This window comes from Lissotriton vulgaris, chromosome 3_1 (genome assembly GCF_964263255.1).
Source record: "Lissotriton vulgaris chromosome 3_1, aLisVul1.2, whole genome shotgun sequence".
In the NCBI taxonomy this organism is placed as follows: Eukaryota; Metazoa; Chordata; class Amphibia; order Caudata; family Salamandridae; genus Lissotriton; species Lissotriton vulgaris.
The window spans coordinates 1,360,515,716-1,360,540,165 of record NC_141689.1 but is presented as its reverse complement, the minus strand read 5'-3'; the positions used below and the strand labels follow the sequence as shown (position 1 = coordinate 1,360,540,165).

At 45.8% G+C, this 24,450-nt stretch overlaps 1 protein-coding gene across 3 annotated transcripts in view; it reads left to right on the top strand.

Annotated features, from left to right (window-relative positions):
* HOOK3 (hook microtubule tethering protein 3) overlaps window positions 1-24,450 on the top strand; it is a 1,217,139-nt gene that overhangs the window by 452,468 nt on the left and 740,221 nt on the right. For all 3 annotated transcript variants that reach the window (XM_086961833.1, XM_086961832.1, XM_086961834.1), the window contains exon 8: window positions 9,650-9,733. In XM_086961833.1, coding sequence (XP_086817959.1) covers window positions 9,650-9,733 — 84 coding nt within the window. The remainder of the gene's footprint in view (window positions 1-9,649; window positions 9,734-24,450) is intronic.

Below are 24,450 nucleotides of genomic sequence, written 5' to 3'. Positions count from 1 at the left end.
GCACCTTTTCTTCAGATGAAAATAGGAACGCAGTGTGTTTCTATTTTGTCCATGCCGTCGTACTTGGTATACATGGCTATTTAAGTTACATGCTAAGTGATGTCTACGTTATGGGAGCAAGGTGGTGTAACTGCCAAAATGTTTCGGAGCCTTCTGTCAATAAAATCTTTTGAAAGAGATTCCAGCCGTGTCTATAGCTGTGTCAAGGGGTGTATGATAGATATATATATATATATATATATATATATATATATATATATATATATATATATATATATATATATATATATATATATATATATATATATATATATATATATATATATATATATATATATATATATATTTGGGTTTCTCACAAACGCTGCTCATTCTGCCGAACACTTTACTTGACGGGTGCCTCCTTTGTGCAAGCAGCATGCATGTGAATAGGTTTCCACAATGTGTCCCGCCATAAGGAACACTCACGGAGCACACTTTGGGGTTCTGATATTCTTTAATACACACAGCATGACGCGTTTCGTCTGTTCCGACTTCCTCAGATGCTGTCTGGTAGTTCAAGAAGTTAGTGTTTTTTCCACATCCTAAGCGGTTGATGTATTGGGAGGAAAAGCGGATCGTGAGGCTCCAAAACCACCCAGTGATATGACAACATCAAAGAGGCATGTTTCTTTCTCAGCGAGAATTGTAAGCTTATCGCAAAGAATCAACATCGCTATTAACAAATGACAAATTGGAAAAACAAACTAAAGAAACAGACACTCCAAGATGGCGGCCAAAAATCCAGGAGGAATGGCAATTTCCATGCAGTCCCTCCTTGCTGAACACTGGGTAGGAGGAGCCCAACAAGGCTTTTTAAAGAACTGGAAAAAACACTAACTTCTTGATCTACCAGACAGCATCTGAGGAAGTCGGAACAGACGAAACGCGTCATGCTGTGTGTATTAAAGAATATCAGAACCCCAAAGTGTGCTCCGTGAGTGTTCCTTATGGCGGGACACATTGTGGAAACATATTCATATATATATATATATATATATATATATAATATATTGTGTTTAGTATGTTAACCTTTATTTTTGAAGACCAATAGCTGTATATACAATATAGATGTTTGTTCCATCCATTCGCCTTGAAGGCATGTACAAAGTGGATGGAAACGGACATCAGCACACTGGCAGAGGTTCTTTATGGCTCCGGTGATGTCACGCAGTGCTGCGTGCGGAACCGTGTAGCGGTGAACGCCCCTTTCTGTGGGAGAAATGTCAAGAAAGTTTCCATCCAAGCAGGTGCATGAGTATATTTAAAAGGTGAGGAATCCGCATGCAGATACTTTAGGGATATTCGTTTTTTGCTTTTCTTCCACCTAACCCAACTTGCTATTTTCTTGGATTCATTTGTGTTAGAGTCCCTTGGTTAATTAATGTGCTTGCAACCCTGCTTCTGTCAAATTCAAATTCAAAATTAGCTTTATTCGGTGTTTTGACAAAAAACCATAAAAGCATACAAAATACAACATGAGCAGACTAAATAACTTTCCTCGTTAAAAACTTCTTACAAAGATACATATCATGAATACAAAACAAGTGAGAATCATTAAAATGCGTAGAAAATTCTAAAATTCATTAAGGACTCATGGAGTTCGTACTGTATCCTGTGTTGCGTATTATTTGATGTAATAAGGTACAATATAATACAATATTTTTTTGTTCATACAGTCCTAATCGTTACCCATGGTCCCTCTGCACTTTACAATGAAGGTCAAAAATGTTATTGCTGTCACTATGGTGATTTCATCTTGCATCATGTACAATCTGACCAGTGCAGTTTTACAGGTTCTCACTCCCCATGTTTTTAACAATGGTAACAGGTATCTTTTTCTCCCCCATTGGTAAAATTTACAGAAGAAAATGCAATGTATGTTTGACTGCTTAGACAGGTCGTCACATGGACATTTTGCCAAATTAGCAGACCAATCGTTCGGGGCAGGAAACGTTATTAACCTATAGAATGACTCCGTCCTCATTCGAGTCAGGAGCATTCTATGATAGCAAGAATAGATTGGGGCTAGATAAGCATGAAGGCCTGTACCATCTAGGATATTACGATGGGCTACTATTGTAGACTTATGCCCATCTAGGTACCATCTCCGTTCCTCCAGTAAATCAAGACATGCCACTTTTAGGGCTTTTTTTGCTATTTGTGAGCATGATGTAGGATTTAGGTAGAGATCTGGTTTGCCAATGGAAAACAAAAACTTTTTCACATAGGCTAACCATGGCTGCTTACTGGAAGCGAGATGATTCAAGCAGTCTTGGATTACTTCCCTGTTGAAACTTGTATCATCGCATGTCCAGATCTTGAACCACAACATCACTGGGGCTATTTTTATCAGGTCGGTGATATGGACTCTATTCAGTTCATTGTGGCAGATTGTGGTAGACGTGGATCGGGGGACTGATAATAGGTATCTCAGGAAAACATTTTCCACTGTTTGGATTTGTGTACAGTCTGCCAGTCCCCAGATGCCCGCCCCGTATATAGCAGTGGAGACACATTTCGCAGCATATATCTTAAGTAGTATGTCTACAGGTTTCCTACACATTTTTTTCGCAAATTGTTTGAGGGCACCTATCGTGCGAGAGAAGGCCAGATTCCGGGAGGTTATTGCTGTTGACCATGTACCCTTGTTGTTAAATATAATACCTAAATAGGAAAAGGTTTTGGTCATAGCAATCTTAGTGTTATTAACGAAGGTATTACACTCTGGTATGTTTTTCCTAGTTGTACATGACATTGTGAATGTTTTTCCCTCGTTTATTTTTAAACCTCTCATGGTCATGAAGGTTGAGAATCCTGTTAGCGCTTTCTGAAGGCCCAACTGGGTGCGAGCCATAATCACGGCATCATCAGCATATAGTAATAGTGGTACTGAGACGCCGTTTATTTTAGGGTAGTCCACTTCAAAATCTTTTAAAAAGTCTGCTATCTCGTTAATATATAGATTAAAAAGAAATGGTGCAAGGATGCAGCCCTGACGGACACCCTTTGCTATAGGGAATTTTCTGGTTCGCTCACCATTTTTTCCATATCTGACTGTGGCGCCAGCATCTCTATACAGTTCCTGGATAAAGAGAAGAATATTTTTATCTCTCCCCAATTTGACCAGGGTTTTCCATAACATGCTATGGTCTAGACAATCAAAAGCCGAGGTTAGGTCGACGAATGTTAAAAACAAATTCCCTTTTTCCCTTCCAATATATTTATTAGTTATTAAGGCCAGGTTTAAACCCTGCTCTACGGTGCCTACACCAGTTTTAAAACCATACTGTAATTTCGATAATATCCCTTTGCTCTTAGACCATGTTTGCAGTTTGGTTAACAATACTCTGCCTGCAACTTTCATCAGGGTGTCTAGCAAGGAAATAGGGCGGTAGCATTTTGGGTCCTGTCTATCCCCTTTTTTAAATATTGGAATTACTATGGCTTCGTGCCATGTATCAGGAAAACCCCTTTTGCTATACGCGTTTAGTACATTTGCTAATAGAGGAGCCCAAAGAGCTACATTTTCTTTAAATATATCGATGGGAACTCCATCTGGGCCAGGGGCCTTTAAATTAGCACTCTGTGAAATTGCTAGGTCGAGCTCTAAGGGGGTAAAAACTATATTTAAAGGGAAGGTCACTTGCCTCACTGCCTGTTCCACCTGGCTATTACTAAGGTCATGTTGTGGGGTCATGATTATTTGATCTTTTTTGTATAGGGAGGTAAAATAATCGACCCAGACATCTTCTGTTATGGCTATCTCCATCGAATCAGCCTTGCTGTTCGTGGAAAAAAAGGGGGCATTAATTTCTTTCCAGAAAGAAATATTATCCCTTAGGGCACTTGCCTTTAGTAGGGCTTCCCAGGCCTGATTTTTTCAATTCATCCTGTCTCTCGCGTAGGGTCTGTTTATAGGCTCGCCTGGCATCTTTAATCAAACTGGTGTCTTTGGGGACCGTCTTTAATGCCCGTAATAAATCTTTATGGGCTTTAGAACAGGCGGAATTAAACCAGCCGTATAGTCTCTTTGCTGCCCCTATTTTTAGTTTTTTGGTTAATTTATCATTTATTGTGGCAGTTATTCTTCCATAAGCCTCTACAATTAGCTGGGGGTTAGAGTTAAAATCTAGGCAGGTCGAAAATTGTTCCAGTTCTTTCTGGACTAATTCCTTCACGAAATTTGTGGAATCGATTTTTGCCCATTTTATGGCATATCCATTCTTTCTTGCCAATGATACTGAGTGACCATGAAGAATACTAGGTATGCTTGTTACAGGACTCTCGGGCGTCTTGACGGCAATAGTGGTGCTAATCGGAAAATGATCACTTATTGCCAGGTCTTCCGTGTTAAACTCCTCCAGACAGCCCTGGTTCCTATTAGACACTAATATATAGTCAATTACAGTGCCTAACCCTCGACCAAAGAAGGTTGTCTGAAAAGCTACAGGAGGCTCACATAATTCATTGGCAAACCCCAAGTCCCAGTCATGCAGTAGTTGGTTTAACATGTTACCCATAATAGAATGTTCAAAGTGTGTAGTTGGGTCCCCTCTTAAATTATAAATGCCACAATTTTTTGTGGCACTGTAGGGACACAGATGACAGACAATTATAATCACCTACTATTAGAGTACAATCTGCATCTTGCCCACCTCTTGTGAGCATTGTAACAAGCTCAGCTATTAAAGCTTTAGGATCTACTTTTGGCACGTTGATATACAAGTTAATCACAAAAATGGACCACCCCTTTGCTTTAACCATAAGACCTTGCATTGATCTGGCCACCCCTACTGCAGATCCACCTGCCATGTATGGGGTCAGTTTTGTGTTGCACAAATTAGAGGCGAAGATACACAAACCCCCCGACCCTCTTCCTCGATTACCCTGTATCGACGGGACGTAGAAGGTACTAAAGCCCTCAATGTGGGTCTCCTCCTGGTCCCAGCATTCTTGTAAGCATATTATGTCCTGCTTACCCATAAAGGATAGAAATGACTGGGCCCTTAATTTATTGTTTAGCCCTGCGATATTCCAGGAAGTTATTTTTAGACTAAATTTTTGTTGGTTGGCTTCTAATGCCAGTGACTGTTTAATTGGCCTCTCTGTACCCTCTACAGTATGTTCTACCTCCCTTATGTTTTGTGTGGTATCCCGCGGGATTGTGGGTATGACCCCACCATTGAATTTCAGTTGGGCTACGGGACCTTCCCTATTTGGGGTCTCATTTAGTTGGTGTGGTGGATACTGGGGTGTTAGTGATAATTCCCCTAATGGGGGATTGGATGTGTTCCTTGTTGGCCCAGTAGTAGTGTTAAGAGTCTGGTGGTCATTTATACTGGACTCGTCTGAGATGCCTACATTATTTCCTATCTGATTTGTTGCCCTTATTGGTCAATCGACCATATCTAGGCAGTCGAACCTGTTCCTTGTGGGGGCCCCTCTCCAGTAATCGTGATTTATGTTTTCTCTTCTTGGTGGCCAGGGACGATTATCCCACCCTCTGTTCCAGTGATTGCTAGTATTCCCGTTTCTGTTTCTATTGTAGTGCCCCACCTGTGTCCAGGGCCAATCCTGAACTTCTTCCCAACTATTCTGGTCACCGTAATTAAAAGTATTTAGAGGTGGGTAAAAGAAGGAGAGACGCTGAACGTCAACCCCCCCCTTTTCTCCAGGGCTGGCCATGAGGAGATGTAATCAGCTGTGGCAGGGTCCTCACAATTAAGTACAATACAATCGCCCTGTAAACTTTTTTTGGTATCGCCAATCCAGAACACTCTTCTCATTGAAATGATTCTGCTATGATTAGATGGATGAAGAGGTCTGTTTTGGCTCAACCACTGCAATACCTTGTTACGCAAGGACCAGGGGGGTTCGTCTGTACCATCTGCCAGCTCGGTGACCCCAGTAAGTATGACAGTGTATGGGGTCGCCTCAGGTGGCAGATGTATCGGACGCCTATACCTATGGCCTTTCCTCACATTGGCCTGTGGCTGGGATGGTTGGGCTTTTTGTGAGGTCTGTGGGGTATCCTTCTGTTTCACTACTTGGCTATTTGACTCGACGGGAGCTGGAGTTTTTTGGGGGTTATCAGTGGGGCCTTTTTGTTTTCCACTCCCTTCTGTTGGGGCAGGTTTTGAAGTAGTTTGTTTGTTTTTTGGGGCTTCAGTGTTTACAACTCTTTCGTGCGACGAGGGCTTGGGTCGGGTAGCTGGTAAAGACGGGGGTTGAGCCGGGTTGTTTGCGTCTTTCCCATTCCCCAGAGCCTTGGCTGGTGTTCCTAATAATTTTTGCTTGAAAGCTGGGGTATTTAATTTAGCTAGTTGCTTCTCAATGATCATGATGCTCTTTTCCAAAGGTTGCAGATGATGTTTTAGCAACAGACCCATGCTTTTTGTGATGAAATCATGTAGTGTTACACATGCACTACATGGTTTCTGTATGCCACCCCCAAGGGCTTGATTCTCTGTCACTGTCAGCTCTCGGTGAACAACGTCCTGAGAGATTGCTATGCAGTCAGTGTTACTATTAGTAAAATTCGATTGATCTGACAGGACTTTATCAGTAGGTGGTTTGGGTGAGGTCGTCATGTTATGCAGAGCTGGTATGGTCTCATGTGGGGTCAGGTTAGTGTTTTGCCTCTTTGCTGTAGCACCCTCCCGCTTGCCCGTGGGATTGGGGTCTGCATTATCCACATGCTCATAGGGGAAAAGTAGATCTGGTGTTTTTTCCAGGTCCTCGCTGGAGTTGGACCCCAGTGAGAGTTGGGTGGCGGATAGATCTACAATGTTTGGAACCGTATGTATTAATACATTCGTAGTGTCCGGTTCCTTAAGCAGTGGAATAATAGGGCCCTGTTGTGTAGGGGTTTGTGCAGAAGCCAGGAGCCCCATAGAAGATCTTCTTGCAACCTCCAGTTCATGGGATACCCTCCGTTCTAAGATGTGTATGCTTTTATCTATTACCTCATGGGTCTTGGTAATGAATAAGTCTAGGGGTCCAGTGATGTCGGTGAGGCTAGAGGTCTTTTTGCTTCTAGTACGCTTATTCATTGTTGCACCAAGTATGTCAAAGTTATTAATAAGAACAGGGCAGATACTTGGTAAGAAACCAACAAAAGGTTGCAGTTAAAGGTAGCGGGAAGAGAATGAAAATGTTAATACCGTGGCCCAGTCCAGTCCTGCACAGTCTGGAACGGGCTGAAACGGGCCCGCCCTTGGCCCGGGCTTCGCCTCGCGCTTCTCCCCGCGCGCGTCCCACGTTGCGTGTGAGGATGTTCTGTTTATAGGGAAGTTCACGCACGGGGGCGTTGCCGCCGGAGGAAGAGGCACCAGCTGGAAGAAGCTAAGGCTTCTGGTCCTCGCAGTCCCCCGGTGCAGGCAGCCAGTAGAATGGGGTCAAGCGCTCGCTGGGAGCAGTTAAGCTATCCGTCGACCACGGAAAAGCTCCCACCAGCGGCGCGACCTCCCAGGTAGCTGATCACAGAGGGGCAAGATTTCTGTTGAAAGCACCCTCCGTTGAGCGCCAAAGATCCTTTGCTAGAAGACACCAAGTCAGCGTGTGTGAGCGGCACCCGCGGAGCGGGTGTCGCGAAAGGTAAATAGGCGGCAGGTAGGGGGCGTTGCCGCCGGGGGAAGAGGCACCAGCTGGAAGAAGCTAAGGCTTCTGGTCCTCGCAGTCCCCCGGTGCAGGCAGCCAGTAGAATGGGGTCAAGCGCTCGCTGGGAGCAGTTAAGCTATCCGTCGACCACGGAAAAGCTCCCACCAGCGGCGCGACCTCCCAGGTAGCTGATCACAGCGGGGCAAGATTTCTGTTGAAAGCACCCTCCGTTGAGCGCCAAAGATCCTTTGCTAGAAGACACCAAGTCAGCGTGTGTGAGCGGCACCGGCATGCTGTGTGTATTAAAGAATATCAGAACCCCAAAGTGTGCTCCGTGAGTGTTCCTTATGGCGGGACACATTGTGGAAACATATTCATATATATATATATAATATATTGTGTTTAGTATGTTAACCTTTATTTTTGAAGACCAATAGCTGTATATACAATATAGATGTTTGTTCCATCCATTCGCCTTGAAGGCATGTACAAAGTGGATGGAAACGGACATCAGCACACTGGCAGAGGTTCTTTATGGCTCCGGTGATGTCACGCAGTGCTGCGTGCGGAACCGTGTAGCGGTGGACGCCCCTGTCTGTGGGAGAAATGTCAAGAAAGTTTCCATCCAAGCAGGTGCATGAGTATATTTAAAAGGTGAGGAATCCGCATGCAGATACTTTAGGGATATTCGTTTTTAGGTTTTGCCTCGCCAAAAAGATGCGCTCTGCGCATCTTTTTTGCGCAGGCAAAAACCTAATGAGTACTGTGTGTGGGTTTGGGTCGGCCCTCGTCATTCATTGGCTGGCTCCATAAATGGAGCCTAGCCATTGGACGAGGGGCCTGTCCGTCAATGCCGGACCAGACACGGGGGCGTTCCCGAGATTCTTTGGCTTTTGGCTACGTCAGCCGAAAGCCTCTTCTCGGGAACGCCCCCGAATCTGGTCCGGGATTGAGGGCACCCGCCGGGAAAGGGCATGAAGGTCAAACCAAGCTGCAGGGAGGTATCGCCGGCAGCCCGTCATCCGAGGAGATGGTTGGCTGCAGGGAAAGTAGGAGGCATGAAGATTATACCGTGCTTACTTTGAGCAGCTGAGCTGGTTGCAGGGGTCCACCAGCGCTCGTATTTGAAAACCCGCACTTATTATTGCTTTAACACCAGCCTCCATCCAAAATAAGAGAGAGAAACGGGGTGAAGACTGATAAAGAAAATGACGGTAAAACGCTGACAAAGGGAGAAAGCAGGGATTAAAAAAAACCATGCATGAGTGAAATAAATGGGCAGGACATGTATGGTGGTTCATGAAAGAGATATGAGGTGGAATCAAGGTTAGACAGCCTTGGTGTTTTACCTGTCGCCCACCCAAAATTGCGTGTGCAGAGTGCAGAGTGCAGAGTGCAGAGTGCAGAGTGCAGAGTGCAGAGTGCAGAGTGCAGAGTGCAGAGTGCAGAGTGGAGCTTCAGAGTGGAGCTTCAGAGTGGAGCTTGGAGCTTCAGAATGCAGAGTGGAGCTTCAGAATGTCAAGAGCAATGCCAATAGCTCTAACTTTAACAAAGGCAAAACCATTGCATTGTAAATGCTTGTTTGCTTTTCTTCCACCTAACCCAACTTGCTATTTTCTTGGATTCATTTGTGTTAGAGTCCCTTGGTTAATTAATGTGCTTGCAACCCTTCTTCTGTCACTTAGTTGCTTTTCTGAGATTCATGTGCTACCTACCAGAGCTCCACCAAGGGAAAAGGCAGACATTCATAAACAAGATGCATTCAACCACCCGACCTTTTATAATTGGATGTGATAATGTCATCACTAAGATGATTTGGGATTTCCTTCTAATGCCGGTCAGGCCCACTCATAGGCTCACCTACTCCTGACACTGATGACAGAATTCTTGTACAGTGAATGATTGTTCAGAACTGACATTATAGAAATACAGTTTTTTTATTTTTATTTAGAACGTACGTTTAAGATTGTTAAGTTGGATACATTTTGTTGGTTTGTGTATTCCTTAGCTAAAGAAAACAACTGAAGAACTTAATGACGCTTTAGCAGCAAAGGAAGAGATTGCTCAGAGGTGCCACGAGCTTGATATGCAGGTAAGCAGCATATTACAGTAACAAATGCAAAGTGTTCAAAGTTGTATACCACACTTATTAGACGTGCCTTGTTTCTTCTGTTGGTCTTCTAGGGCTCTTAGTAATTTCTCAAATCTTCGTCAGTGTGTGCAAAACCAATTGTTTTGTCATGTTTCTTTATTTCTGGATGTTGCCATTTGTTACATTACAATATGTACATTGCCCATTCAGCAGTCGCTCACTTGCTTTCCTTTAGCTGACAGCTAAGGAGGGAAGTGCCAGAAACAAAAGGAGGCTAGGTGCTAAAAAAGTAGTTTGTTTCTGGTTATGACAGAAAAATCAATGGCTACCGCTAACCGTCCTGTCTTTTCCTCGGAATTTCAGACAAACATTAAGCAATATATAGCAGGCAGCATTCATGTAGCAGGCTGTTTCTCCCTGTCCATATTTGATATCTCCTCCGAAACCCCCCAACGATAATTATTTTTATTATTTTTTTCCGCAAACCTGTGTTGCAATGTTGTTTTTTAGATGTTGTAATTAGATTTCCCTTTTGCAAATCCTGTGACATAGTACCATTTTCTCAAACCTAATCTGCACCACCAGAGCTAAAACTGTATATGATTGCCCTCACCTCCCATGGATTTCTTAATAGCTCTTCTGAGTTTTTTTCCTTTTGCTTTTGGTGATTTGGCCATCATCATTGTAGATCACCTTTGTGTTATTCCAAAAGAAAACACAAGAACATTTTTGTGGAGTAATAACTAGATCTTTGGAGTGTTTTCCCCAGAGGCAGCTTTTGTTATCCCGGACTTTGCAGCTTCCCACGCAGTTTCCCAGTCAAATCATAAAAATATTTTGAGGAAATATTGTATGATACAGTTGCATAATGTTGAACGGCTATTGGAGAAATTCCTAAAATTGAACACACTGAAGTCCTTGGGGCAGTATACTCATCATTATTGCCTCGTGGTCTTTGCCCAGCACATGTACCACCTCTGCTTGTCATTCTCATCTGTTATTTAGGGTTTTTGCAGTTTATTTTTTCAGCTTTATATGCCAATGGTGTGTTAAGACCAAACCTTAGTCATGGGACCAAGGCTGACAGTTTAACCGGCAACTCCAGGATGCCCTCCACTAAAGCTATAAGCAGCAATTAAATGGCTTCATTTTTTAGGTCGAAGCCTGGATTGCAGGGCATTGCCCTGCTGCAGGCTAAGACCTATTGTGAACAGGAGAATTTCAGTACTGCGTGAAACCACGTCCCCTTTTTCCATTGGCAGGCCTCTCAAAACGGAGGCCTGCCATTGGAAAAATCTCCTGTTTAGCAGATTTGTCTGCTCTGGATCCCTCCCCTCCAGGACTCCATGACCTGGCTTACGGTAGCACGACAATATTTCTTGAAATATTGCCTTGGCAACCATGAGGCAGGGCAGGAAGTGCTGGAGGGGAGGGATTCAGTAGCTGTTTCCGCCCCCTTTTTTTTTTGGTGCATGTGGTTTTCTGTCATTGTTACCTCGTTATGAGCAGGAGTCAGAGGGGCTGCAAAACACTGAACAGTTATGTATTTATGTATTTACACAACCGGGAGTCTCCCGTCGGAATTGGGTGTGTTAGCATAGCATATATGATTTGCCAAGTCGCTGTAAGAGCACGCTGTCTGTCATTGACAGCACGTTGCAGTTTAACATCGGCCATGTTTCGGTCAGGCACCATTGCCTCGGTTAAATTGAAAGGGTCAAGACAGCAGTCAAACAGAAAGGAGCAGACTGACTATAACAATGCAACTACATGACATCTCTTACTGGTTGACAGTGGGTCAGTCCTAGCCAATGTGAGATCAGACCGTGGGGTCGATGGCGTAGCTCGTGGTGAACGCATGCGTAGCTATTTTCATAGTGACGTGTAAAGTAGTGTGTATCATTGCACGTATGCGCAGTTTGACTTCAAGAAAACTAGTAACACGGTGTTTCTGATGTGGCGCATGCGCTTTTCTTTCTTGACCGTGAACAGTGTTTCTCTTCTGACGCAAGTGTAACTGGTCTCACTGTGCCTCACATGTTTATCAAGTAGTTGCAGTTGTACCCTGCTTCTTATCTTCATACACCGTAAAACTCAACATGTCGTGGCTCTTTGGAGTGAGCAAGCCCCCGTCTGAGCCGCTCCCGCCTCCCCCTGGAGCACCCCCACCACCTCCCGGTCCTGGTGAGGGAGGGGACGCTGGAGGCTCAGGGGGCAAAACCAAGGACCAGTGGAGCCACTTCGACCCCACCGGCCTAGAGCGGGCAGCCAAGGCGGCACGAGAGCTGGACCAGAGCCGTGAGTAAGGGGATGGCCAGGACTCGACCTGCTGTGTTGTTGGTTTTCCCCCATTACGCTCATAAAGCCCTGTATACCAAGTTGTCTTGATTAAGATTGAGAGTCTGGCGGTGTCATTCGTAGAGCATCTTGACAGCAATGCTGTCGTCATCGCGGAATGGGAGATAGACCTAGGATTTCAGCTGGACTTAGGAGGCATGGTTTCAGGTGTGGTGCAGTTACGTGGAACGTTTTTTCAGTGGTGTCTGTTCTAGCCTGGGCGAGATGTATATTTTCATAATGTTAGCTCAGTATAAATAACAAGATACGGATACAAGATTTTAAGGGGATTTTATACAAGTTACCGAGAGGGCCTCAGGGTTGTGTTTTGTGGGCTGGAGAAATGCCAAATGAGTATGTCTGAAATTATCTTCACCATTTAGCAATTTCAGTCTCCCAGAGGGCATAATCTGTATAACGGTTATGGGAAGTGTCAAAGTCGTTGAGGGGACCGGGGCGGGGGGCTTTGTGTAAGCGGTAGGTACAGGGCAGACCGATTTGATTTAGTGTCTTCAATCAGCCGAATATGGAGACTCGAGTGGGTTCTCTTGCAGCCCAAATTGGCAATGTTTGCGCCAATTCATAGATGACTGTCATCAATGGAGATGGTTGGATTGTTGACAAATGAATATATTTGACTAATGGAGGCACTTGGGGTGATCTCAAATTAGCAGCCTCATTATGGTGCATTACAGCCAACGTCTGAAGCCGAGCTAAGAATTGTGTGTGTGCTCGATGGCCTGTTGTACAGTAACTCTTGCCTGCAGTGGGTTTCGAAACAAACAGAAATCATATAGAAGAGTAGCGAATTAACAGTGGTGAAATGCGTGCTAGGCAATTTAAATTCAGGAATCCCTTCGTCAATAATGGCATGGCTTTTATCTTGCAAGTAAAATTTCACTCGTAGGTACTTTATATTTACTCTGTTCCTTGTGACACACTGACGATTTGGGTTTCGTATCCCCTGCAATGATAGCAGACCCTGGTAATTTAGGTTTATTGGGTGTGTGTAGTTACCAAGATCATCATTCTATGTAAGAAGTTGCCTCTTAACTGCTTTAAGTTCACGTTCCGCAGATGGACTTCCATAAGGGGCACAGTTAAACTAGCAAAACGCTGGTAACATGCCCATTGCGGTCTATTATTTGTTTAAAAAAAGCCATGTAGGAGAAGCGAAGACATTTACTAAATAATCTAAATATTACAATAGCATGTGACTGATCAATCCCCTCAACCACATACTCGGGCCACTACATGGTGCCACGAGGTAGCAGACACAGAAAGCTTCCAGGCACCTCTTCCCAACTGTTTATTATCAGAATGTTAAGGTCCAGTCCCTAGTAAATATATTATAAAAGAAAATGAAGCCCTTGATTGTATTTTAGATGACGTTGTATTGAAAATCCTTGAATATCAAAATGCAGTACTTAAGCTAGTTTAACAACATTCACACGCAGCTGCCTCCCCACCCCTCCTTTAGTTCATTTCACAAGGGAAATAATCAGTACTGAATTCACCAGGCACGCAGCCCTCTAATAAAATGAGCACAGAGTGCCTGATTACACCCAAGTACACTCCTTTAAGGCATTTTTGCGACGTAAGACCTGTCAATTAACTGAGACGCATTCCATGTATAAAATGAAATTTTGAAAGAAAACATTATTTCCTTTTTGATGGGTTCTTCTGTTCACCTTGTTCGGGTGCATGACAGTGTGGCAAACAGTATATTACTGATATTAAATCTGTAGGCATGAAGCAGGGACCTGTGATACCACATGACTGTCACCGTGGGAAGAGGATTTTTTTTGCCAAAGGTTGCATCATTCTACAAACAAATCATTGACCTGTTGGTCGCCGCGCTAGAGACGCTGGCTTTGATTTGTTATCTTTCTATCATAGGAGCTTTGGAACTGTGCAGGGAATACACAACCCCCTGCCTGGAGTTTGAGCGTGGCTCGTGAAACCCAACTGTGAAACATATGCTCGGCATCGATTGATTGCTTGTTACTTTAATGAGCGCGGCGCCGTCTTCACGGACACCGCGCTATGCAAAGCAATAGGTGCTGCTTTTGGTATTGTAAATAACAATGCCAAAAGGCATTGCCATTTACAATGCCAATAGCTCCAAAACTCGCAGTTGCGAGACCTATTGCATTGTAAATGCTTGTTATTGTTTAGCATTGGGACAGATTTTTAGCTTCCTCCGTAGTATGTCACTGACATGTTTTTTTTTTTTTAAACCGTTGAATCTTAAATATTCATTTGCATTTGTCATACGGGAGCTTAGGAAATCACCATTAGATGTTTTTATCTTTTACTAACGAGTGTCCTTGCATAGTTGTGATGGCATGGTGTAATTTTTGGGCCTGTTAGTGCAGTTCATTTGCAATAACATTAAAACATTGTCAATTACCAATCAAATTAAATAGACTACTTAAAATGCAACATTTGCACACATTCTGTAATACTGAACAGTTAGCAAGCGTCAATTAAATTCAATTCAAACATACTTATAAAATCTATGCGATAATTCTAGCCAAATGGTTAGAATCTCTGATACCTAAAGTGGTTCATCCATCCAAATCCGGAGATCAGCGATTGACCATACCAGTCTTTTTTGCCACATAGTCGTCAAAGCCTCCCTTCTCCAGTTTCTGGCCACTGTGGCTATTGCGTTAGATGCCGAAAAGACATTCGACTATGCTCCTGTCCCCGAAGCTTATCTCGTGGTGGGGGAGACTAGAAACTTTGCCAGTGATGATTATATCCCTTATGAACTTTCTGTCCTTTATGCTTGCAATACGCTTATCTCTACCCTTCTTTCCTACAGTTAACAGGCTATCCTCTGACTTCCTTTGAGATGAAAAGAAATCCAGTTTGTGCCAAAAGAAGCTCAGACTGCCATGCTCAATGGGAGGGTGCCATCTCCCCAACTGATATAACTGCCAAACATCATCTCTTGCTATTCGAGGCGCTATCTGGTTTGACACTAATGCCACTACAACAGGCCCATGGAAGAACTCTACCTTATCTCGCCATATTTGCTATCTGCGATGCTGACAATGCATTCCCTAGTGTTACTGCACTCCAACCCGATTTTCTTTGATATGATTTGTGCTCTCAGGATGACTGATAAACCTTTGTCCCCTATTTTAAATACATCTACAGCCCTTTCTCTGTCGAACAATCCTAAAACAGCAACAACTGTTTCATCCGAAGTTGGTCCTATTTTGGTGACAGAAGGCATCAACCTAATATCCGACCTGCTCGCTGATGCCCTCCCTCTTGCTTTTGCTTCACTACAATAGAAATTCATCCTATCCAATATGGATTTCAAATTTTTTGGAGTTGGCCACTTAGTGTCACAAATATACAAAATTACTCAACTCACAAGTCACCAATACCCCACACATCCAGAAATGTTGGTCTAGGCATCTTCAAACCTCCAATCCCTCTACCATTCCGAACTCTCGCTGGGCAAAAATATCCAAAAATCTTCTAAAAAATAAATTGGTGCCATCATTGACCCAGACACGGTTCTATGCTGCACAATTCTTAAATTGGACACCACCTAGTCTGTTCAGACTGAAATTAGGTGAATCTGACCTCTGCTGGTCCTGGAAAGAAGCAACTGGTAACCCTGAACACATGCTTTTGATGTGCAAGTACCTATTGTCATATTGGGCAGAGGTTCATTAGCAGCTCATCACCATTTCAACGTGAGCTTTTCTCTAACTTTGACTCTTGTATTGATGGACCTGCATGCACTCAACGGCCCACTGGGCTTACCTGATAAAGACTTGTCGCTGTTGGACCTATTAGTGGTGGTGGCCATCAAGTCCATCTTATTAGAATGGAAACTCTAAAAAAAAAAAAGTGTCTTCTCACATGTGGTGGGCACATTTATCTTGGAAGCACACATAAAAACTTGACTACCTCATCTGGAAACACTGTCCCTACCCAATTGATTTAGCCCTCACTTGATAGTTTCATATCCACCATCTAACAATCATTTTTTTCACCACTCGCCTACCTTACACACAAGCGGGCTTATTCACTCTCATCATACCATTTGTCCCCCCATGGTGTGCACATCCACCCCCCTACTCAACTATTTCCCATCTCTCCCCTCTTCTGCTACTGTTTCGCAAATCTCATCTTTCTGGCCCAATAGTACTTCACCATTGTCCTTGCTTAACAGGACTGCTCTTGTCTTCTAACACATCCTTAGTGTCTGATTATGCTCACTTTTAGGATTCAGTACTATCCCCATTAGTGTGCATGATACTATATGTTACTATAATATTATGTTATTATGAGGGGTTTCTTGCCAAATGTCATATCATGGCGCTTGTTGATTCTCTCTTCCGTATGTCCAGACAAATGAAGATAATAAATATTTTACCTGTCACACTTTTATTTTGTTGGGCCTCCGATTTCTACACTGTTTTTATTACTAGGGTTTCCTATATTCTTTAAAACATGATTAAAATATTTGGAACACAAAAAACATGCTTGTGTAGCTCATGGCTATGCTTCCGGAGCCTCCCAGCACAAGAATCCACCGGGGTACTTAGTAAGTCCTAATCACTCAAGCATCTTTTAATAACTTCGTAAAGGAACTTTTATCCTCAGTCATCCTCAACCTAGTGGGGATATCGTTCCAAAATGTACCACTAGAAAAGAGAAGGATCTGCTTCCCTCCCTACTTTCCGTACCCTTGGTATTTCAGCTAACTTTAGGGAGCCGGATCTCAGTAATCTCCTGGGCACATAAGGGCGAATCGTGGAAAAAGGTATTTGGGGGCCTTTTTATGGTACACTCTATGGGCAGTACATAATGACTTCAATTTAATTTTTTGTTTAACTGAGAGCCGCAGTGCAGGGCAGCAATGATCTGGGATACAGATTGATGCCTCTGTATCTTAAGTAGCAGCCTTGTAGTTGTATTTTGAATTACTTGAAGCGTTTTCAAAACGTAAAGTGGACATCCAAGGTAAAGGGAATTTCCATGATCTAAACCGGAAAGAATCATTGACAGCACCACTATCCTCAGAGTGTGTGGTGGGTGGAGGTATGAAATCATTCTGAGTAACCTGATGATACTATAACAAGAGGATGACTGTTTATGAACTTTGGTCTTAAAGGTGAGGTTCTTGTCCAGCCAGAAGCCCAGATTCTAAATTATGGACTTTGGCTGGAGCCGAATACCTAAGGATTCCAGTTAACAGACTGATGTTCAGTGGTTAATATTACGATTGACGACCAACACCTCTGTTCTGTCTCCATTAATGTTAAGACAAAAACGGTCTATCCAATACACAACCTCCTTTAGTCCAGGCTCTAACTGATCCATATTACAATGATTTTCATGAGTGAGGTAGATTATCTAAGTATCATCTACGTATGAAAGGATTGAGAGACCATAAGATTGAACAATCTCCATTAAACGACGGACATAAAGATTAATATGTGTAGGAGTAAGTGGGGAACCCTGAGGGTCTCCACACTTAATGAGAAGGTATCCAAATAAAATAACTGGTCATTAACATGGGAGTTTCTGTCATCAAGGAATTGGGAGAGCCCGCGAAGCACTACTCCTGATATTCCTGCAGCTGCTTTTCTGTGCTGTCGCTTATCGTGAGAGACTGTGTCACTGCTGCAGTACCTCCCAGATCCAGGTTCATTTTCAGTTCCTCGAACACAGCTAACAGCGCAGTTTCTGTGCTTTGACCCAGCCGGACACCCATTTGGGTACGATGGATCACCTTTCTTTATTCCAGAAAAGTAGAGAGATACTGATTTGTGTGTGTTTTCCAATCCTAGCCCATATGGGAAGCAAGGATATTGGTCTATACTTTTCAAGGGTGGACTGTTTTAAGATCGGCTTTACCACAGCGTGTTGCCAAATGGGTGGTACTATACCTGATTGTAGGGAGAGGTTAAGTAACTTTAGTTGAGGTTGGGGGGGGGGTATTTCTCCCTCTGCTTGAAAATGTGGAGTGCAGGGTCCAAATGGGAGCCTGACTTTACCTTATTCATCAAAGCAGACACGTATTTTTCCTCAATCTCCTGAAAAGAGGAAAGGGTCTTCAAATCCTTTTTAACTGGCATCATGCCCGCAGAGGCTTCACCCTCAGCTTCAGGGGCTCTAAAGAATGCATAAATTCCCGAGATTTTGTTTACAAAATTGTTTAGTTCCTTACAATGACCTACTGAGGGTGTCAAAGCGACCCTGTTACTTTCTGTATTAGTTAAATATTTGACCATCGTATAGAACTCTATGGAGGAATTTACCGGGAATCTATTTTTTTTGCTTAATAATTTGTCTGTGTTGTTCTAATAGTGTGATGGTAATTTTTTATGGACTTTTTTTATCCTTTTTAGGTCTAGCCTAGGCAGTGCGCATGCGATGTTTTCGAAACACGCTGTATTCACTAAATAGGCTTCAAGCCTGCCCATTGGCTTGTGATTAGCTAATTCCACTGTCACTCTCCTAATCTTTCTTTCTATTTATTTATGGCAAGTATTCTTCATGCCTCTCTTTGTGTTTATCCGTCCCTAAGCGCAGCGACCAAGTAAAATATCCTTCCACTGGTTAGCATTTTGTATATGTTTGTAATGCTTCTTTTTTTGTATTTGCAAAGGGATTGATGTGATTGGCTCAGTGTTTGACTTGATCAGCCGAACACGCCGCTTAATCTTTGAGCATGGCCCTATTCTTGGATGAGGGCCGTGTGGGAAAGCCTTTTTTAAAACCAGCTGTAAGGGGCGTGGCCAACTGCCGAGCATGGCAGCAGCTTGAAGCGGGAGCTCCCCAAGGCATAGCGGCCCGCATTGAAATCCGTCCATTTATCCGCATTATCGCCCGCCCGAAGTAGCGGCATCGGCTCGGGGACCCGAGCGGCGCTGTTTGATCCGATCCCGGCGTCAATCGGATGCCGGGAACTGCTCCGTTTTGAAGCGACGTGCTGGGGCCTGTGACTGCCTGGCCGCACCGGCCTGGCGTAACTGGCGGGCCCGGGCGGAAGTACATCCTGCTCTGCTTGGGCGCGGTGGCATCAGCCGGCCCCTTCAAAACACGGAAACGAGGAGTGCTCCAACGCTCCGCATTGCCGGCGCAAACCCCCGTGAGGGCAAGAAGGACTGCCGCATCCAGGACTGGCTGCATAAACCATTAAAACACAGCGCAAGTACCAACGCAGACGGAGATATCCCTGGGTCCCGGACAGCGCCATATTTGGAAGAGAAGGCGATCAGGCACAACGCTCATGCAGCAGGGTGAGGAAGATTGTGTCGGAGGCCCTGCCGTCCTCCCGCAGTGCCAAAAATCCGAGTTCTCACTCAAGATTAACGGGGGGACGGGACTGAGCCCCTGAATCCTGGCACAGGGAGAACATCCTGAGGGAGCGTCCATAGTGGTAGCCGACCCATCGAGAGGCGCCGTGGCTGACCGAGCAGTCGCACCCTAGCGCTGCTAAACTGGGGTGCCCTCCTGCTGCACAGTAGGGGTCTGAACACCGTACGCAGGGTGACCCCTGCCAGGGGATCAACGAAGACACACCGGAGCACCGAGGCAAGGCATACTAAAGTGAACATGAGGGGCCGGGGTGGCCACGCGGCAGGCCGCACAAGTACAGCACTGGGACCGGCGTGCTGATCATCGCGGCCGCCGACTGCAACGCGCCTGGGCCCTGAGGGAGATAGAACGAGCTCTTGAAACCAGTGGGGCACCCACCCGACTGCACACCGCCTGACGCCCGAGGGGGACACGCAGCTCATTGACGCGTGGTACTGAGAATACCGCCAAGAGCAGGCTATACATTCACAAGCACGACGCCATGGCAGGCAAGGGTACAAGGAGTGCGTCGACACAGGCGAAACTCGACAAATTTGCGTACAGCCAGCACGGGCACTCTGAGTGGCGGGCGACACTCTACAGGCGCAGCTCCAGACACAGACGGAACTAAAAAGGTAACCTTGGAAGACATTATGAAAACCCTCTCCGAGGTACAAACAACGGTGGGTTCCATTTCTTCCGAAGTTAATCTGCTAAGGGCGGACTTTAAGAAAATGTCAGAAAGGGTATCTCAAGTGGAGGTAGGTACAAAATCGCTCATTGAGGACACTTCGGACCTGCAAGTAGCGATGGAACGAATGGAAAAAGTCACTAAACAACTACAGGACAAGCTTGACGATCAGGAAGGGCGCTCCCGGAGAAACAACGTCCGCATCCTAGGCCTTCCGGAATCGGAGGGAAAAGGTGCAATGGATTTGTACGTCGAGGACCTCATCAAAACCAAGCTACAACCTAAAGGCCTGTCACACTTTTTCTCTGTTGAAAGGGCGCACCGGGTTCCTGGCGGTGCGGCCAAGCCAGGAGCCACACCGCGGCCTGTACTAGCTAGACTGTTTAATTTTAGAGACAGGGACGCCATCCTGCAAGCGGCGAGGGTCTCACCACCTGTAAAAATTCAGAACTCGACTTTGGCCTTCTTTCCGGACTACACGGCGGAGGTGGCTAGGCGGCGGAAATCATTCATTGAAGTGAAAAAGACGCTACGTGACGGAGGCCTGCCATACTCGATGCTTTTCCCCGCCAAATTGCGGATTGTAGCCGACGGGAAAACGTGGTTTTTTGATACGCCGGAGGTGGCACAAGAATGGCTTGATGGATGGAGACAGGTGGGCCAACCCCAGCGCCCACACAGGGACCGCCAGAACCAACGCAACGGAAGGCCGACGGAACACCCATCCAGTAGCCCCACGAACGAGGAAGGCGCCGCAGGACTGGAATCTGATCTTGAGAGGGACCCACTTGATTCAGGACAGCCTGTCAGGGTTTGATTGAATGTGCTGCGTAAGGGACAGCACGCTTGCAGCCTTTGGGACCTTGAAGCTGATGGAGCTGAGTAGGGCGGGCATTGGCCGGTGCCTGTAGGGGACTCACCAACCCCACGAGCAAGTAAGATAGTTAGGGATGGGATTAAGCACTCTGCCAAGTTGGGGTTGCGGGCGGGAATTCGTCCGCGGTGCAGGGGAGCAGGGAGGGGGTGGGGGGAAGAAGTTGTAATGTTACTGTTATTGTTCTTAGTCATCACTACTTTCATGTGGAACACGGTCCTACTGCAGGCCGTACACTCCTGGGACCCTAGCACACGTCATTGCATATGCGTTGCACCCCAATGCCACACATCAGTAACACTGGTCACGAGCCCAGATGGCCCAACAGGAACAAGATGCACCCGCTGAGGGCGCTCCTGCAATGACAGTGGTGCCCCCCCTGAAACTGCTCACATGGAACGTTAGAGGCCTGGGGGACAAAATTAAAAGAGGTTTGGTCTTGCAAACCGTCAAACGCCACGGGCCTGATTTAGTAATGCTTCAGGAAACGCACCTGGCAGGGACTACGTGCAAAGCACTCGACAGACGTGGGTATGCCATGGCAGTACACGCGGAATTCACTACGGGATCCAGGTGCACTGGGATACTCCTTAAAAAGAACTCGTCCTTTATGGTTGAAAGCCGCAGGACGGACGACCAGGGTCGTTTTGCGGCGCTACATGGCCAATGGGAGGGGAGACCCCTCAGTGTGGTATCCGTGTACATCCCCCCGGCACTCCACTCTACAGCACTGCCGGCGCTTGGGCAATTTCTCCTTGACCTCCCAGAGGGTGATATGATCATTGGGGGGGATTTTAATGCAATAACAGACCCCTTGCTGGACACCTTTCCCATACGAGACCGCCCGAGAGGGGCTGCCACGCTTCCTGGTTTTCTGAGCGCACTAGGCCTCACAGATGTCTGGCATCAGTTGAACCCCACGGCGACTCAATACACGCACTACTCCTCTACACATAACAGCCTCTCACGTATTGATTACTTTTTATTTTTAGGGGTGGGATTGGGATCAATAGACAAACTAGAAATTCTGCCCAGAGGCATATCTGATCACTCCCCAGTGTCCCTCCACCTTACTACCAAAGAGAGGAAGCGCGCCAGAATATATCCAATATACCCCAACTATTTAACAATCCCTGGAATCAGAAAGAAACTTGGCCACAACGCACTATTTTAACGAAAATGTAGGGACAGTTTCCTCGCCCTCGATGCTTTGGGAAGCGTACAAAACAGTCCTGCGCGGCGCAGCCATAGCAGCGATAACAGGGCATAAACGAGACTCCAGAAGTGAACTCGCAAAATTGGAGTTGGCACTCCACACCGCGAACACCGCCCACATGTCGGACCCCACCCCTGAAACAACACATACGCTGCACCTCCGACAGCAGCAACACCAGGCTCACCTCACAACGACTACTAAGGGACATTTGGCAAACACCGCACACAGAATATATGACGTGGGTGACAAGGCTGGGAGGATGCTGGCTTGGTTGGACAAACGGGGCGGTAGTAACAGAGGGATACAGAGACTCTACGCACATGATGGCTAGCTACAGACACACCCTGAACAAATAGTACGCACCTTAGCACGCCACTATCAGGAGATATACACCCCGGTGCGGACCGTCACGGAAAGGGAGGCGATGGCTTCGCTCGAACACATTGCTATCCCCGTGCTTTCACAAGAGGCGCAGCAGGAACTAGACACTGAATTGACGGAGGACGAAATCCAATTGGCAATACAGGCGTTGCAATCCGGCAAGGCATTAGGGCCCAACGGGCTATCCGTAGAATGGTATAAAGCGACGGCTTCCGTGTTGAGCAAACCCCTGCTGAATATGTATGTTGAGAGTGTGGAGAGGGCTGAACTCCCACTTGACCAGCGCACGGCCACAATAGTAGCCATTCCTAAACCAGCTAAACCGCCGACTGTATGCACCTCGTACCGACCCATTTCCTTGCTCAACGTTGAAGCAAAAATCCTGGCGAAACTCCTGGCCAGTCGCTTGACCCAGCACCTACACACCCTGATACACCCCGATCAATCGAGTTTCATGCCACACAGGAGCACGGCACTGAATCTGCGGAGGGTCCATGGGGTATTGGCACGGGCACATCTCCTTTCAGAACAAGCTGTAATTTTATCCCTAGACGCCAAAATGGCTTTTGACCTGGTGGAATGGGAGTATCTATTTGCAGTCCTTGCTCGTATGGGCTTTGGCCCGAAATATCTTGCGTGGGTACGGTTACTGTACACATCACCGGTGGCGCAGGTGGTTGCAAATGGTCACATTTCACCAACGTTCCCATTGGGGCGCGGAACTAGACAAGGGTGCCCGCTATCGCCCCTACTCTTTGCGCTGGTACTAGAGCCATTGGCCATCTTGCTCAGAGCAACGCCATTGTTTCGGGGCATTACTTGGGAGGAAGGGTGGGAGGATAAAGTCTCCCTATATGCAGATGATATGCTGATTTACATGGTTAATCCTAACGAGGGAATCCCTGCCCTATTGGCTCTATGCGATGAGCACGGAAAGGCGTCAGGATACACCCTGAATTGGTCCAAATCAATAATATACGTGCTTAAAGGCCCGGAACCACTGTTGCAGGACGACTGTCCCCTGACATTGGCAACCACCTCCTTTAAATACCTGGGTATTTTCATCACTAATAATGCCGCGGACTTTTATGCCGAAAACTTGATGCCACCTCTGGCACGCCGACGTGCAGATGTTAAATACTGGGCTACTCTGCCACTGACCATCCTTGGGCGAGCGGCATTATATAAAATGATGGCTCTCCCCAGATTTCTCTATGTGCTAGAAAATACCCCTTATATGGTGGCACCGCGTTACTTCAAACAAGTCGCTGCACTAGTATCCAACCTACTATGGAGCAACGGCCCAGCCCGTATACCGCATGACAAATTAGTAAAAAGCTGGTATGAAGGGGGGATCGCGTTGCCCAATCTTCAGTTGTACTATTGGGCGTCCCAACTTAAGATAATTAATCACTGGATCCACGTCCCGCGGGGAGACCCCGCGTACAAGGCGGATTGGTCACAGCTGGGGACGGACGGCATGCTTTCGGTGCTATACAATTTCTCACAAGTTAAGAACCTACTCTGACCGACGTTTCATACGGCGGCATTATGGCATGCAGCACAGTCTCGAATGGGTTGGAGGGGGAAAATCACCAGGATGACGCCATTGTGGGACACAAGATCGCTAGGAAATTTAAGGTCCTGTAAGGGATTCGCGCAATGGGATCACATAGGAATTTCCGCGGTAGGAGACCTTTGGGACAAGGCACGGTAGTTGCATTTTCACAGCTCCAGCAACAATATGGTTTGGGCCCCACTGAAACATTTAGATATGTGCAGATCCGACACGCACTACTACAAGCAATTCCACCTGACACCACACTCCCAGAATCGTCGCCACTAGAGGATAGGCTACTGACGGACTTTATGGAACAGAA